Source organism: Manis pentadactyla, chromosome 17, assembly GCF_030020395.1.
Source record: "Manis pentadactyla isolate mManPen7 chromosome 17, mManPen7.hap1, whole genome shotgun sequence".
In the NCBI taxonomy this organism is placed as follows: Eukaryota; Metazoa; Chordata; class Mammalia; order Pholidota; family Manidae; genus Manis; species Manis pentadactyla.
In genome coordinates, this window is record NC_080035.1 from 22,086,866 (window position 1) to 22,104,630 (window position 17,765).

At 35.9% G+C, this 17,765-nt stretch overlaps 1 protein-coding gene across 1 annotated transcript in view; it reads right to left on the minus strand.

Moving 5' to 3' along the window:
- The window catches only part of DIAPH3 (diaphanous related formin 3), a 536,969-nt gene that overhangs the window by 277,568 nt on the left and 241,636 nt on the right, over window positions 1-17,765 (minus strand). Inside the window, exons 18-19 of the mRNA XM_057494450.1 lie at window positions 6,984-7,079; window positions 216-310 (exon numbers count right to left, since the gene is read on the minus strand). Of these exons, the coding sequence (XP_057350433.1) occupies window positions 216-310; window positions 6,984-7,079 (191 nt within the window). The remainder of the gene's footprint in view (window positions 1-215; window positions 311-6,983; window positions 7,080-17,765) is intronic.

Genomic DNA, 17,765 nt, shown 5'->3' on the forward strand with positions numbered 1-17,765 from the left:
AATTGAAATGTAATCATTTTGATAACATTATATTTAGTCTGCAGTTAAGAGAAGATGCAGTTTTATCTCCTGGCAAAAGTTACTCTAAAACTAATTATGCAGCAATGATTTTCCAGTTGAATGATTTAGTTTAAGAATTTTGCTTTACTTACAGATTTCTATTTAATGAGAAGCTTGCAATGAAATATTGGAATTTAAACTCTCTGCCTGTTTACCTGAATCATAGACTCAGCCAACTGTGTTTCATCCACTTCCAGTATCATCAGTTTGATTTCCTCATATGGTACCCGAAAAGAGGTCAGGAAGATCGCTAAGAGAGGAGGGGAAAGGGCCATAATGAATGTGCTAAGGAAAGAATCTGAGGTGTAATTCTATACATAAAATCAAAAATAATTCATAAAATGAGAGATTTTAAACATTTAACATAATTACCGTGGTGGAAACTTTCAGTAGTATTATTTTATACTCTTTTCCAATTTTAGAATTCGTGTTTAAGCAACAGTCCTTTATTATTATGCTGGTTCTGTGGTTGATTTTTAATGCTTAGTTTTTAGCCTATCATAGGAATGGTGCCAATTTCATGTAATTAAAGAAAACTGAAATATTTTGGTATGCTTTGGAAAAAGAAACATATCATAATGAAAAGAACCATAAAACTCCAATATGTATATTTGTCTAAACTTGGTTACCAGCTTGCATATCTGCCAGTCCTACTAATAGTTCAGAAAAAGAAATCAAGAAAACTGCTAAGCAGTACTTTAACACTATTACAAGTTATAATAGCACCTCTCTGTTCAGAGATACTATAGACAATATACCAGAGAAATAGACATTACATATAACTAAAGCATAAGTATACAATATTAGAAAACAATTTTCATGGGAAACTACCCAATTGGATTGGATGGGATAATAAGTTACTAATGAGAATTCCAACATTTGCCTTTTTTTTCATGATACCTCCATAGATCTAGTGCTAAAACACAACGATCGTCTCCAAAGCTAATGAGATGTAAAAAGACAGTTTCACAGCATTAGATTTAAAGCTTTTTCTGTTTTCCCCCTACACATGAATAATAAAGGCACTGTCTATGTTCTTATCACCAGCTTCATTCACACATTTGCAAACTCAGTCATAAATATGGGATAATAGTACCAGAAATTATGGATATGTATAATCCCTAATATCACAAGAACAACATGGGATAAAGGATCTAAATTGATATTGTAATAGAGAAAGGTTAATGGAATTACAAAAGAATAACCCTGTGGTAGACATCAGAGAGCATAAAAACAATAATTACAGGATCTTGAAGAGATAACTAGTGAATAATTGATGGGGAGGAATAAAATCTAAATCTGCACATCATGTACAAAACAAGTCACATATGATTGCAGAATTAAATGTAAATATTAATAAAAAGGAATACTGAAAAATTTAGCATAACAAATTAGCTCTTTTATGATTAGAGAACTTCATAATAACAAAAATTGATAGCAAATATGAAAAGATTGACATGTGAGAACATAAAAGGAAAACATTAATGACAAAGCACTTGGAACAATTAAAAAGCAGGGCATTTTTTTCCCTTCATTTAGAATACAATGAGGTCCAAATGGGAAAATGAGCAAAATGTATGTAAACTCAAAGAAGAAGAAAAAAAATGACAAAAAAAATAATATACAATATGTTGAACCTCAGGAGTAAGCAAACTGAAAAGGCAAATTGTTAAGCTCTATTTAGACTGCAAATTTATAAGATTAGTAGAATTAATCACAACTCTTCAAATATAATTCCTTTTGAGAAACAATAAATTCCACTCAAGAAACCTAGTCCACAGATACAACAAAATGTAGAAAACACTAAATAGGAAGATCAAAGGGACAGAATTACTTTGAGGCATTATATAGTATCTGAGAGAGAAAGAAATTACAGTTTTATACTTCAGGTATTATGGCAAAGTAGAGATACACCCTTGAAATACCTGAAATATACATAAATCTTAATCTTATGGGCATTTCTGAGCTATTCTGAAAAGAAGGAAAGCAGAAATCCAAGGAAAAAATATTTTTAACAGTGAAAGAAAAATTTGCAACAGTGGGCAGGGGGAAAAAAAAGACATTAAAAAGAAACAGAAAGATTTGGGGGGTGAAAAAGAACTTGAAGAGACTGAAAAATGAAAACTTAACATATGCCTTAGACATCTGATAAAGAGAAAATTGATGATATGGAAGACATAGGCAAAGAAGCTATCCAAAATGCCAAAACAAAGATGGAAAAATGCTAGGTTGAAGAGAGACAGAAGATGAGTAAAGATACCTTAAGAATGTCTACTTGGAGTTCCAAAAGGAAATCACAGAAAGAACAAGGAAGTATATTTCAAAAGAAAATGTCAGAGAATTTTCCAGAATTACAGAAAGACACATCATCAGAAAGGAAGCTCAACAAATCACTAACTTGATAAATTTTTGAAAAAGCCACACTGGATTCTTATAAAACACCTAATGTTAGGTTGATGAAGGTATAGAGTCGAAAAACTCAAGCATTGACAGTGAAAGAGTACATTAATGCAAACATAGAATAGGTATACTGAGAGCAGGGGTTTGCCAAACATTTTCCGTGAATGTCCACATAGTAAAAATTTTAGGCTGTTGTGAGCCATACAGTCTCTGTCACAACTATTCAACTCTGCTATTGTAACACAAAACAGCCATAGGTAACAATAACAAATGCCTTGGCTAAATTCCATTAATACTTTTTTTTTTCAAAAATAGGCAATGGACAAGAATTGGGCTACACTTTGCCATACCTTGCCTTAGTTGCACCAAAAATGGGAAACAACCCAAATGTTAACCAAGGGTTGAATAAATAAAGCATAATATTCAAAGAATGTTAAACTTACAAATATCCTACAGCTAGATTCATTAACAGTATGATTTTATTTATGTAAAACTGGAAGTCAGTCAAAGCAAAACAACTTATTGTTTAGGAGCATGTTCACAATTGGTAGTAAAACCACAAAGAAGAGGAAGGAAATATTTAACCTAAGATTCAGGATGAGGTTAGTTCTCACAGGAAGTGGGATAAGATTGAAGAGCATGTATAAGTCTCTAAAATATTAGTAATGTTCCCCTTTTTAGCTTATGGATGTTTGAATTATATCATTAAACTGCATCATGCACTTTATATATTCTCTCAGATGTATATGTTATAACAATATAATTAAAATAATTTTAAAAGAACAATATGAAGACAAAAGTGCACGGAGGGAAAAAAGGTGGCATACTACGTGGTAAAGGAGTAAGTTTAACCAGGTGAGGTCTGGCTCCTCTGAGGTGTTCTCTAAGCCCTTGGAATGTGTTGCCCAGTACCAGCGTCTTTCTCTACTAGGGACATTAGGTCACACCAGTCTATGCTAATAATGTGATTTATAGTGGGGACTTTGGGTCATAGTTTTATCTCGGCCTCTGGAGGGGCTAGCAACTATGGTCAGTCTTGCTGGGATTCAACCATAACCAATACCCAGTGAAAACTCTGGATACCAGGGCTTGAGTGTGCTTCCCTGCTTGGCAGTAATCTGTGCACATCACCACACATTGCTGCTAGGAGAAGCCAATGCTGTCCCTGGCTCTACTGGGAGAGAAGAATGCAAACTTCATATTTGGAACTCTCCTGGGTTCTGCCCCACGTGCCTCTTCACATCACTGCTTTAATCTGTATTGCTTTTTGCTGTTATATACTATAACCATGAGTAAAACAGCTTTCAGTCAGTTCTGAGAGTCCACCTAACAAATTATCAAACTTAAGAGTGGTCTTGGGCCCCACCAAACTTGCAACTGGTGCCAGAAGTAAAGCTGGTCTTGGAGACCCTGTAACTTTGCAGATAAAAAAACTATATGATCTCACACAATTATAGAAATAAATAATATGAATACACATAAATATAATATGCATAATTAAGACAGTAACAGATACATAAAAAAAGAAAAGATAAAATTCTAGGAGAACAATTGACTTTGAAGGCAATTTATTCCTTTACTTTCTTTTCTATTTGTAATTTGTCCACTACTTTCAAGCATTATTTCATAATTAAAATAACATGCACATTAAACAAATATTGATGAAGATTGGAATTTTTGTTTTTACACTTTATGAAATGAGTTATTTGAAAAACATTTGCTGTGACTAAGGGCAAAAAAATTACCGAAGAGTTGAAAATGTCCTAAGGCATAACACATAATTCAGAAGACAATATAGACTTTTTTTCCCAAAAACAATATTTAAAAGTTCCTGAGAATAATATGAGATACTCATTTAAAGCCTCCTAAAGATGTATTAAATGCATCTTTCCCTTCAAAATGTGATTATATAGACCCCAGTTGGAAGCTTTGAGTTCAGTGAAAGAGTGTAAAGTGTGCAGATTTTGGAACCAGTCACACATTTTCTGCAAGGCAACTTCTAAATATTTAAACCTTTACATTAATTCATAGATTCCAGGGTTCCTCCCTTTACAGCTCAAATACCCACTCCCAAAAATCTGGTAAAGCATATGAACCTTGTAAAACTCCTGAGCCATCTCTTGATCTAAGAATGGCTGGAATTCTACTGTTTATGTTGAGTCCAGAGTCTTTGCCAAAACGTTTATGAACTCAAAAGACAGGGAACCCAACACACCTTTAAATAAATAGGTAAATAAATGAGTGGATTTTAGATCCTTTCTTTGAAATTCTATGGAATATTTTACTGAAGAGAAATTTAAGAGAAAGTACCTTTGATTGCTAAGTTCTATCAGAATTCCTCTCAGCATTCAGTATCTCAAAAGACTGAATTTCATAGACAAAAACCAGCTGTGAATCAGACTATAATTACAGTAAAGATTTTAGGCTGCTAAAGCTTCTTAAAGCTTAAATCATAACACTTGCTACAATCAGAGAGGGCAAGAATAATCCTAGAATGGATTACATCATAATATGACATTGTATAAATTCTGGATCTTTTGATCTTATACTTTAAAATGAGTTTAACATTTAAATGAGTGGATGTATATCCTCTAGCTAAAGCAAACAAGACAAACAGTATCCTTCTCTATGATAAAGGATTTTGTCACTATTAAACAGGAATAAATATATCCTGTACCTACTGGCTCTTTTCAAAATAAGCAGCCTTGTTCAAGTCACTGAATTGCTGCACCTACCTATAACATCAATGCTACAATCTATGTGGTGGGTTTGTAGGAAAGATTAGAGAGCCAAATACAAAACTGGCACATAAAGGTAAGCAATAGTTACTAACAATTATGATTAAGTTTGAAATCCTATTTAGCACTTCTTCTATAACATATAAGTAATACCAGAGAACTCTGTCCAACAAGTCAATTATTCAACTTTGAGATGGAAATTGAGGCTAGATTATTATGCTTGAGTCATCTAAAAATAATTCAATTCAAAGTGATATTCTTCAATATCTGTAACAAGGCTATTGAGAGTCAAGATTAGGAAATTGTAAAGTAGGTCACAGACATATTTCAAGAAAAAAATTATCTCTTTTCAGATCACAAATGATACAGGTTTTTTTGATGTTATCTATGTTAATAATGCTGTGTACTGTGGTAAGATTCCTTTAAGGGGGAACATTCCCTGAAAAACTGGTATCATGTAACAGTTCCCAAAATTTCAGTGGTCTAAGCACAAAATTTAAACATTTCTAATTCAGAGTATCATCACACATCAGAAAGTCAGGATTCTGTTACTTATGATCTTCACATCAGGATGATTGTCACCATTCTGACTGCCATTCTGGGCACAGGGAAAGAGCAATGGAACTTCCAGCACCAGGAATTAATGCCTCCACACAAAAGTTACCTCATCTCCACTTACACTGCCATTGGCCCAAGAAAGTCATATGGTGACATCCAACTTGAAAGAGGTAGGGATATGCAATCAACTCTAGCCCAGAAAGAGAGAACTGTATATTGGCCAATAGCATTGATTTCTAAACATTCTCCATGGGGATCTTGGCAGGCCTACACTGCATAAAAGGGATGCCCCTCTGACATGGTGAATACAGGAAGAATGTCCTAAAACTCTCACAAAAGGAATGTCAACTTTGCCTTTTGTACAAGTTGCCTCTAATATAACTCCCTCTTTAATCAATAGCGTGGATCTTTATCCTCTCATCAAAGAACTCTTTGCTCCAAACTTACTTTTTAAAAGCTCTCTTGAGGAATGTAATAATTGAAAGGTATACTAAAAGCCATATTAACTCTTCATGCCTCTAGATTCTCCATATTCTTTCCCTCTTGCACCACCAGAAAGTTAATATATATGTATATTATCCCAGTTCCAAGCGGAACTGTCTTTGATGCATTTAAGATGTAGTTGGAAATGAATTAGAAGCAAAACTATTTGCCCTCTTCTCCCACAGTAATTCAGTCAGGAAGACAATTCAATATTAAGCATTTAGCTCCTGTAACAGTAATTAAATCTAAAATATTTCCAGTCAGTACTTTTGAGGAAAGGCTTTGAACTGCTCAGGTGGGATAATGAAATTCATTTTACTCATCATCTTAATTTCCATTAACATTCCAGCCACCTTTGTGTGTGATCAAGTATAACAAATAATAGAGATTCAGAGGAATAAAAGAAATAATCCACTATCAACTTTTTTAAAAATATGATGTCATCACCCATATTCTTTAATTCTCTATTTTTATACTCAGAGAGGCAAAGAGTATCTCTCTTTTCAGTTATGAGAGACATATTTTCACCTTAAATCCTTTTTTTAGCTTTATTTTCTAATAGGCATCAATCTTTTGAAGAAGTTAACCCATAATTTCCTAAAGGAGTTATCTTAAGTTATTATGCAAATAATAAAATATTAAAATAACATAAAATGAAAAAAGTCATATAAAGAATGAAATAATTCAAAGGAACCTCACCCAATGTATTTTGCTAATGTAATAGTCCTGAAATCTGATACTTACAAAGGTTTTGGGCAATTATAGGCTTCAGAAACTTAAGCTCTTTAATTTTTTTTTTAATAGCTTTCTTCTCTTCAGAATCTTCCTCTGCTCTTCTCTCTGTAAAACCAAGGATAGATCCATGTTAGGGGCAGGCATGCAACTGAGAAAGGACAGGATGTGAACTTTCTGTCATCAAAGAAATCTAGAAGAGACATGAATTTTTTAAATAACATGGTTAATAAAATAATAATAGATTCCCAAGACCCAAACTGTTTCAGATAGACACTGGTGGTTCTTCTAATAGAAAAACTATGAGTAAATATTTGAAGGTCTAGGAGGACAAAAACCAAAAGCTGATGTGCACTATGGAAACCAATACCATCAAGTGCACAAATAAGTAAGCTCGCCTGAACAGTACACAGGACACAATTATAAAAATAAATACACTCAGACTTAGGATAGCTAAGAAGTTAGCTCTAAGAGCATTAAATAAAAGCACACAGTTGTTTTATGTTTGATAAACCATGCTTTTTTAAAAATATAACTCATACTAAACTGAAAGAGTAGACTGTTTAAAATTTGTTTTCTAAATCTTTGAAAATGGTCAAATGTTGATGTTGGACTTATTTTATGTGTTGTTGAATCGATAAATGCATTTAACCTCTCTATCGTTGGTAAACAATGAGAATAAATGCATCATGCTAAACAACCATATGTGACCTGCAGTTACAGCATAGTATTTGAGGTTATCAGCTGTAACCAATAAGGTGATCCTATCACCTTTCCCCTCCTCTGTACCCATGAGCAGCACTTCTGATCAAAGTTAATTAGTATCTTGATACTTACAAAATTAGTGTCTTGATAACAAAGAACAATGAAACAAAGTGTTTAGTTACATACAAATGAATCACTTATGTTAGGGAAAAACAGCTTCGAAGAACATCTTCATATATATATATATATATATAACATGGCACATATAAATACTTGTATAACAGAAAGGTATGTTATAATTAGGTGTTTTGTTTTGGTGCATTTGGTATATTTGAGACAGGGATCAAATTTTATATTTTTCAACATATTTATTAACTAATTATCTCTGTATCATTTTATGAATAATCAAACATCTTTCTCACCTTATTTGACATAACACCTTTAAGCTCTACTTGTTTTTCTGGGCTTGTATTTCTGTTCCATGGTTTGATGCACTACTCTCATGCTACTATCACTTTAAAAACTGTAGATTTATACTACATCTTAGTAATTGGTCGTTCAAATTACTTTTCTCCCCTTTCTCAATTTTCTTCACTTTTGTTGCTCATTTATGTTTTTCCATGTTAAGGTTAGAATAAATTAGAAGTTCCAAACATGAAATCCATTTGAACTGTATTTGAACAGCAAGGCATTTGTAAATAGATTCAGGGAGATTTGATATGTTGACAATTTTCAAATTTCCCAATCATAAACATAATATGTATCTATAATTAGTCAACATAACACAGCATTCTTCATAGGCAACCTGTATATTTAGTATTAGTGATAGGTGTCCTAAATTTATCTAAATTATACTCTTAAGTATTGGGGTAACCATGAGGGAAGTTGGGGGTATGGAGATTAAATCTCCTTTCCCTACTATAATTAGTAACTAGTTACTACTGGAATATAGAAATTTTGTTAGGAGTTACATCCGTGTTCCATAATCATACACTTCACTTACTTCTTCTTTCATTCACTTAAGAAACATTTATCAAGCACCAACTAAAAGGGACTGTGCTAAGCGACAGAGATACAACACTAGACAAAACAGAGACCTCTTGGCTTCAGAGAATTAAGAGAGATGAATGCAAAGTAAATGGCAATTACAATACATAGATATATCTGCAGTGTTTTGGTGAGACCACAGAATAAAGAAGAGCATCCTAACCCATAGTTGTCAGGGAGTCTTCATGGAATAAGTGATACATATCTAATCAAAAGCTTGAAAGAGAAAAGGAGTTAGGTAAGAAGGTTTGGGGTTTGGGGTAGGAAGGACTAGATAATGGAAGGAGAGCGTTTGAAGGTCTAAAGGTGCAAGAACTTAAAAGGCACAGAAATAAATGAAAATAAAAGCCAAGAATACTGTGTGAAAATAAATGACACAAGAGACTAATCAAGCACCAGCTCATGCAAGAGCTTTTAAGCCAGGTTAAGAAGTCTGCATTTTATCCCATGAGCAACAAGGAGGCACCAAAGGTTTAAGTATGTGAGAGGCAGCAAAATAACTGTATTTCAGAAAAGCTCAGGGTGTTGAAAGTGCATTGAAAGAGTGTCAAGAGTAAAGGTAGAGGGGCCATGCAGAGGGCGGTGCAGTGATCCAAGCAGGAGTCACTGGTGCCCTCAGAGCTGCGGCAACTGGATGGAGAGAAGGGATGAGTTACAAAAAGAAGAATCCAGCCCCCCCCCCGGTACCCTGAAGCCCGGACGGGAACATCCGACGGGCTACTCTCAAGCTCTCTCCCTGATGTCTAACGCGAACCTTCAACTTAACGGGTCTAAAACCAAGCACACACCTCCACACCTGCTCCTCCGGCTGCTTTCCCCACCTCGGAAAATGGGAATGCCCTTGTTGCAGCAGCTGAGTCATCCTTCTATTCCCCTCAAAACCACGTCCAGCCCATCAGTGACTGGGCTATTCCAATTCCGCAATATTCACTAGAATAAGCACTCCTTACCGTCTCCCTGCTTGTGGCTACTATCCTTTCTCACCTACGTTACAATTCCCTTCTAACCTGGCTCCCACTTCCAGGCTTGGCCAGCTGTGGTCTTTTCACCACAGCGCAGCAGGAGACTCCTGTGGACACTTAAGGGAAAGCCTGCCCTTACAGCTGGGCAGAGACCAGCAACCTCCCTCTCCCCTTCCCCCGGGACTCCCTGTCACCCTGCTCTGCCCTCTCCTCTCCTCCGAAGAACTTACTCATCACATATCAGAAACTTCATATGGTCTCCCTTCCCCCACGAGAAAGCAAGTCCCTCAGGGGTAGCAACTTCATTCCCCAACAATAAGGCCTGGAACATAGCAAGTGTCAGTAAGTGTCAGTGGGATATATATGTGTGTATGTGTGTGCTTGTATGTATATCTGCGTGTATATATGTAGGAACCTGCAGACCAAAGGGGTTTAAGCAACCAGGAAGATGGTGGTGGTGGTGCTCTTTATTAACATGAGCGACAAATGAGGAACACGTTTGAACTAGGAACAGTTTTAAACACGCTCAGTTCAAGGAGCACTGGTGCATCCATACAGTCACGTACAAGAGGCAGCTGGATGTACAGATGTGGAGAAGAAAATCTGGAATGGAGATACAGGGATTGGTCCTTTTAGTTATTAGTACCCTACCCACTCACTGTCAGAAATTTTCCAAGAACCAGCAAATAATAACCCACTTGTCTCCTTATTCCCAGTATCTAAACCTTTCCCTTTCCTTGTTATTTTGGTTAAAATTTTCAAGTGAACACTAATAAATATGTAAGTGAACTGCTTTCCTTAACTTGACCAAATGACAATCCTCTAATTTCTAGAAAATGTATTTTATCTTTATGATCAAAGAGACCAGATTCTAATTTTTTTCATCAGTTTGTTTCTCAAAACCAGTATCCTTCCACATTCTGAAACATTTTCTAGTCTTCCTAAAGAAAAAAGCCAAAGAAACCAGCAACCTTTAATTTTAAATAACATCTACTGAACATTTATGAGGCAGTGCTGGCAATACTTTCTGCGGCACTTTCTTACATAATTCTCTTAATGGTCACACTACTACTACCAACATCATAATCACGATGACAAAAATAATGCTTAGAGTAAGTGACTTTAAGCAACAGATCTGATAAAAGAATCATCACAGGGCTCTGACTCCAATATTCTTTCCACTAGTTGTGAAATATGTTAGGTGTCACATTAAAAAGAAAAAAGAAAAAGAAATGTATTAAGCCATCTTGACCACTTCACAACATCCAAATCAGAGCCTGAAGCAATTTTAACCAATCCTGCCTTTTTACAAAAAATGACAAATTAGACTCTTACTGAGTTTAATGCATCAGCATACCCATTATGCAATGGAATGACGTTTTTTTTCCCTTCTCCTCTGCTACTATATAGTTAAAAGGTGGTTGGGAAAAGATAGAACTAAAATAGTGAGCAGCACATGGACAAAGGGGTAGGAAGAAGCGAAACTTTCTAAGAAAACAACAGGATTCAAAAGAACCAAGGAAGAAATATGCTTTTATCGATATGAAACCAGATAATCTATTATCTGAATGGACTGATATGATAAAAGTCTTTCATATGGGGAAATAATGATTAGAGATGTTGAAAAAATAATACAGCCAGATAATGGACCACCTCAAATCAGCGAAAAGCCAGATGAAAATGTTTATACAAAGATCCCTGATAAAGCACGATCTACACACTGGCAATAATAAGGACGAATTAAAGAGGAATAAGAACGAAGGAGGCCTTTTAGTAGGAGCAAAGATTTAACACAAAACCCTGTTTCCATGACCTTTGCTGATGGTATCTCTGTGAAACACCAGTCAGGAGACAGCGAGGGTCCTGCTGGGAGCTGGGGCTGGGAATCACGCACCAGGCCCTGTGTCCCTGCCCCACCACACCCTGCCCACTGAAACTCACAGGGGCTCACACCCATGTCTATGGCCTGGGGACACGGGCCCTCCAAGAGGACTTGTGAGAATGAAATGAAATGATAATTACCTTCCTGTAACCTTCCCTACCCCTGCAGTGACACAAATGAAGGAAAAGCATCAGGTGCCAAACCCCAAGAGGCCCTGGGGGAGCACACTGTAGACACGTCCCACCCACTGACGGACCTGCTCTCCTAAAGCCAGTACAAAATAAACTCTCACTGAAAGCCTAGATTTTCTCAGCTCTAAGATGAAACTCTGAATCATAAAAAATGAAGTCAGATTATTGTGCCATCTACACTTGTGATCTAGCTTTTGCCATTAGAGGTCTGTGTTTAATCTTACTTCCTAGAGATGTTGTGTAAGACACCATTTTTCTGAGAGAAGAAAAGTACTGTCCAAAATGGCCCTGATCACTAACACAGTAAATGCTCCATTTTATAAGGATTGTATATCAAAATGAAATCAAAGATGACAAAACTTTCTACGTTGCCAAGAGCCATGAACTGAAAAAGTCTTTTTTAATTACACTTCCTCTTTATTCCTTTTCTATTTTCAAAGTTTCAAAAATAGCAGCAAAATTATATAAAGAATCTCCTTTCAAAATCTTTCTTTCATACTAAATTTTCCATTAAAAATCATAATTCCATGGTACATGGTTACACATCTTATTCTAATTACTTTTCCATTGTTCTAATCAGATTAATTTAAACTGTGACCTTTTTCAGGCATAAGGTTTCACATAAATTTTATCATACATTATTTCACCATTGCAAAAAATTCCAAATATGCAGTTCTAAATGTGTAAGTAGCTAGCAGAGCACAAAGTGTAATACTAGTTTTCTCTTTCCATAATTTACTATTTTAAGTCAGTGAATGGTACTAGCAATTGTTCATTCTATTTTTGTTGGTGCTTCTGGTTAAAGGCACCTTAAGTCAATGTTTTTAAAATATTAAGCAATTCAATATTTTTTCTGGAATTCATTTAGCACAAATGCTATTAAATTTTACATGTTATATGTGTACAGTAAATTACCTTTTGTTCATTAGATCGTTACTACACTAGTCTTGAAAGGATAAAAGGAAGTATATGCAATTAAACGAGCATTCTCTGACACAGAGAAGTCAATAAAATCAACTCAGCTACAGAAGTAAAGCAAGCATAAACCATGTACTTAGGAAATGAAGAGAGAAGCCTAGCACAATCTTCAAATGGCATAAAAGGTAGGGTGGGAGAGACATCTATCAACTAGAGATTATTTGTATTAATTGAGGTTTTCTTCTTGCTTTCTAACTACTGAGGTTCTAAAGAGACTAATAAAGAATATCAACAGTTTAAGGTCCAATTCTTAAAAGCAGAACAGCCCTTGAATATGATATTTAACCACCTCATTCAATTGATGAGAAACCTAAGCATGGTGACTATGAGTAATGGGAGCTGGCTCAGTGTGACCAGCTCCCAGGCGAGGGCTTTGGCCCCCACACAGGCCTGCAGCGCCTCTGGGGCAGGAAATCCCCACAGCAAAGCAGTCTGAAACCACCCACAGAGAGAAATCTGTGTCACCATACTTGGCGTTTACACTTGACAGCATTTTCCTTTGCTGTATATATTCCCTGGGAGAGTAAGTGGGAAGATGAATGGACCAGGGCAAGGGAAGAGAAATGCTTGGTCACCTGAACACAATGAGTAGGATTTTAAGATATGGAGGAAAAAACTAGTTCCAAAGGGAAAAATCAAGAATTCACCCTTCACTCCTTCTCAAATGGTAGCTGACTTTGGATGTGGTTCTGCTGTTCAGTGTTAATGAAATGGACCTGGGAATCTCAAGGGCCAGAATTTGAGAATAGACATGCCTGAGAAAGGAAAATAGATTTCTGAGAGTTACTACTATTGGTGGTTGTGACAGGACAATATGGTTTCAAAGAAGCTTTAGGCAGCTTAAAGGGAGAGGATAGGCAATACAAAAAAAAAAGTGAAAACTTGGAATGAATTATTTTTTAAGTTGGAAATGCCCCTTGGCAAAATGTCAGTATAAATGCTTTGGTATTGAAAACCATAACTGTATAAATAGCTTTAGTCATATCTGATGTGTCAAGCCCTGTTTTAATATTTCTAGGCACATAAATCAATCACTATGTACCTAACTACAGAGAAAATAAACAAGGAAGAAACAGATAGGCTATCTTTCTATTCAAATATTAATATACAACTGCCATAACTAATCAGAGTACTTTACTAGCAAAAAGATGTCTGTTTGGCAATCCCAGGCTAGGAATGATATAATATGTAACGAGAGAATGAGCCACTAAATAAAATTCTGTGAATAGATTATTTCAACTATAGCAATCATCAAAAGGGTAGCAAATAAACAAATATTTCTCTTCCCATGCATTCTATTTGAGTAGACAATGTCACAAAACATATCACCTGGAAGGACTTTTCTCAAAACTCTAACATGGATACAGAGAAGGATTTTCACTATTTAACTAACACTTAGGGTCATATCTAGATCTCCTTTTAAATCTTATTTTACCATTACTTCATGTGTGTAAGGATCATTAAGGTATTGGGAATATATTATATAAAAAACCCAGAAGAAACTTCAAAATGACAATAAATCCTACATAAAAGTATTTGTAGAAGAGTTGACCTAAAAATATTTGTTTCCCCCATCTCTCTCCCTGTAGGAAATAATAAACTCATCAAGATATGTCATAAAAACCACCTGATCTAAGGACATTCACAATCACAGAAACTAGTAATTTTCTTCATCTCAAAAGTATTACTACCACAAACTAAAAGAACCACTTTCCTAAGATCCTTTGTGTATAAACACCCTTCACAACAAAGATTTAGATAGCAGAAAAACAGGAGTTCAAACCAAAGAAAATACCAAGACTCCTCAAATTCACACATTCCGCAACGTTTTTAACATAACAAGCCAAGCGCTGAACAGAAAGATAACCCTGAGACAGTTAAGCCTATTTATCATGTATATCTTAGTGTCAACTGTTATAATTAAAGTAGTTACACATTAAGATGAGCTCTGATTGAAGGGAGCAAAGGTAAGAGAAAGGAAAGGAAAGGACTCCAGAAAGAGTCAAAAACTCAGCCGAAGAACACTGAAGCCTATTCTCACATATCTTTCTGGTCTCATCACTTCTCATAAAAACATTCCTAAGCTTTTTAAATCTCCCCACAATAAATTCCTGCCCCCATGAGTTCTTCCTGAATGTTGCTGCTTCACAGTCATGAAATAATACATGTATTAATTTTTAAAAAAATTTTTTACTACTATTTTTACCAGTGCAAACTACTCCTGTATCCTCTGATATTAGAAAGTAGAAATGTATCTCTGCTAAAAGAAATTATAAAGCAAAGACTCTAAAAGTTAATGCATGACATGCTAATGCATACACAAGAGAATGTACTGAAGGGGAAAAAAACCTATTATAAAAAGAATGAGAACTCAGTGTACATTCCAATTTAAAAGAAGGATTAAATCCAAATGAGGACACAGGTAATTCAGAATATCTAGCATGTTGTAGCATTGAAAGACTTAATAAGCCAACTTATTAGTATTTGTACACACAGTGCTGAGCAACTTGGGAATGGAAAAAGTAACAATAAATTATATTAACCAACAGATAAAATGCAATGCCATATAAATAGTGAACAGACCATCCCTGTGTATCAGAGTGTGGGGAAAACATATCACAGAGTTTCATCAAATGGCCAAACTGGTTATCCAACAGTTGATAGAAGAAATGTGATCACACATAAAATGACCATTATTACAAAATACTGAGAAAGAACTTCAGGTTTAATTTTAAAAACAGAATTTTACAATGATCTTAACTCTATTCAACAACAGCATGCTGCATTCTTCAGGATTTTCTAATTTTACCATAAACTTAATTAAAAGTGTGGAGTGCCAGTGCAAATTTCATGCTAATCTGGTACTCCACCCCTACCATAAGAGGCATAGACTTGCCTCCATCTATGGGCTTAACATTGCCCTAGGAAAGGTATATGTAGGTCATCTGAGATAAAACAAAACAAAAACGAACAAACAAAAAATTTAGAGTGTGTGTATGAAAGAGAAAGAGAGAGGGAAGGTGGAGAAGTGGGGAGGGAAGGAAGTAGAGACAATACTAGGCATTTGTTCAATTCAGTTCAACCTTTATTATACATCCTTTCTGTTAAGTAGTTATCCTGTCCCTCTGATTTTATGTTATCTCTGATCACTCAGTTGAAAACCCAAGTCCTTTCCCCAGTTTCTCAGTTATTGAATCTTTATTCCTCTGTGCTGGAGAATACTCCCAGCTAATATTCTGGATCATCCTGGTCTCCAACTGGCCTATCTAACTGGAACTCCATTATTTGACTGGTCTGTTTCCTTAGAATGAACTATTCTGTGCTTATTTCTGTCCCACAACCACCTGAACTTGGGACTTTTTCTTTTTAATCTGGGCTTTTGATAGTTGTATATTTATGCTATCTCCCCTCCAAGCTAGATCTCATATTGTGTAGCTCCTACATAGTTGGCCACATAAAACCCCTGGCTCATGTACAGACCTTCTCCAGTGTACCACCTCTCCCATGTATAACCCAATGTTCTATAAGTATGAGCTTTCCAATAATAAGGCAGCAGTTCTGGGAGGACTAGTAGGCTTTGTGTTCAACGGTGACTGTGGAAATGTTTTAAAATTAAAAGGATCTCTATATGGGAGAGAAGGGAATGGGGAGTTCGTGTTTTATGGGTACAGGGTTTTGTAGGTGAAGATGAAAGTGCTCTGGACATGGAGGATGGTGATGGATGAGCAACAGTGTGAACGTACTTAATGCCACAGAACTATGCACTTAAAGACAGTTTAAAAGGAAAAGTTTATGTTATGCAAATTAGCCACAACAAAAAAATAGAAAAAAGTGTTATTTAAAAGGCTGGATTTCAAATCACTCTTTTTAATAATGTTAATTTGACCTCTTCTTGATTTGAAAATGTATGTAGGAATGAGGACAGTCATTTTTTTTTCTTAATTAGGAGACATAAATCTAAGCGATCTCCAAATTCTCAAACCAGACCAAACTGGGTCATCTAAAATATACATGGTCTTCCCCAAGAGCTGGTCAAGGGCAGAGATGGCACTTACTCCCAGCACAGAACACCTCACATGTATATACTGGCTTGACTGCTCATCTGATGACAGATAATGCTATGTTATGTTATCAAAAGCATCCTTTCTCCCTTACTCCTCACCCTGGATTACCTCTCCAAACTGTACGATGAATTTAATTCTTGGGCAATTCGGTGTTTCAAGAACCTAATCACATTTCCAGTTCTTGAAAGTCATAGCCCCGCTCTCAGATTTCTGACTTTGGTAGCCCATGTCAACTACTCTGTCATTAGACATGGCAAGTGAGGAGCCAGGGTGGACTTTCACATGAAAGGAAGGTCTTAGATACCCTTTTCACTCTCTTCTTACCCCTCCACCTTTAAAGGTTATGCAGAATGTAACCTTTTATTTTATTCCCGCCCTTTATTTCCTTCCTTTCTAAACAGCTGGTGAGGGTGAGAGAGCCTGGCATATTCCAGAACTGAAACTGACCCTCTCATCTCTTCGGTCTTTGCCCCCTGTAGGCAGCTGGCACATGGGTAATGTTCAGTATTGGGTTCTGGTGAAGCAGCCAGCCTTAGGCCTCAGCTCCAACCATCTTACCCAAGATCAGACAGTTCTACTTGATACACTCAGACAAAAAAATTGTTAACAATAAAATGGTGCTTTATCTTCCTGTGCTGTGTGGATCCCTGTGCATAAATCTTGCCTTGGGAAAAGAAGAGCTGAGCGAAGACAGGATCCCAAAGCCTCAGCAAAACTCCTAAGAATTTAAGATAAGCTGCATTTCTACCTCCTTCCTAATGTCCATAGGTAAAGTTACAGGCTTCTTATAAAACCATAGTTTGCAATGTCTTCTATCCTACCTCCCAGAAACATCTTACCTTTAGCATATTAACCAAATGTGCTATTAAAAAGGAAAAACAAAGTACTTAACAGAACCATTCTGTGGAAGGGGAAGGTAAGAAGCCTTTCATTAATGGGAATGCAGTGGGTTATATCTTATTAGG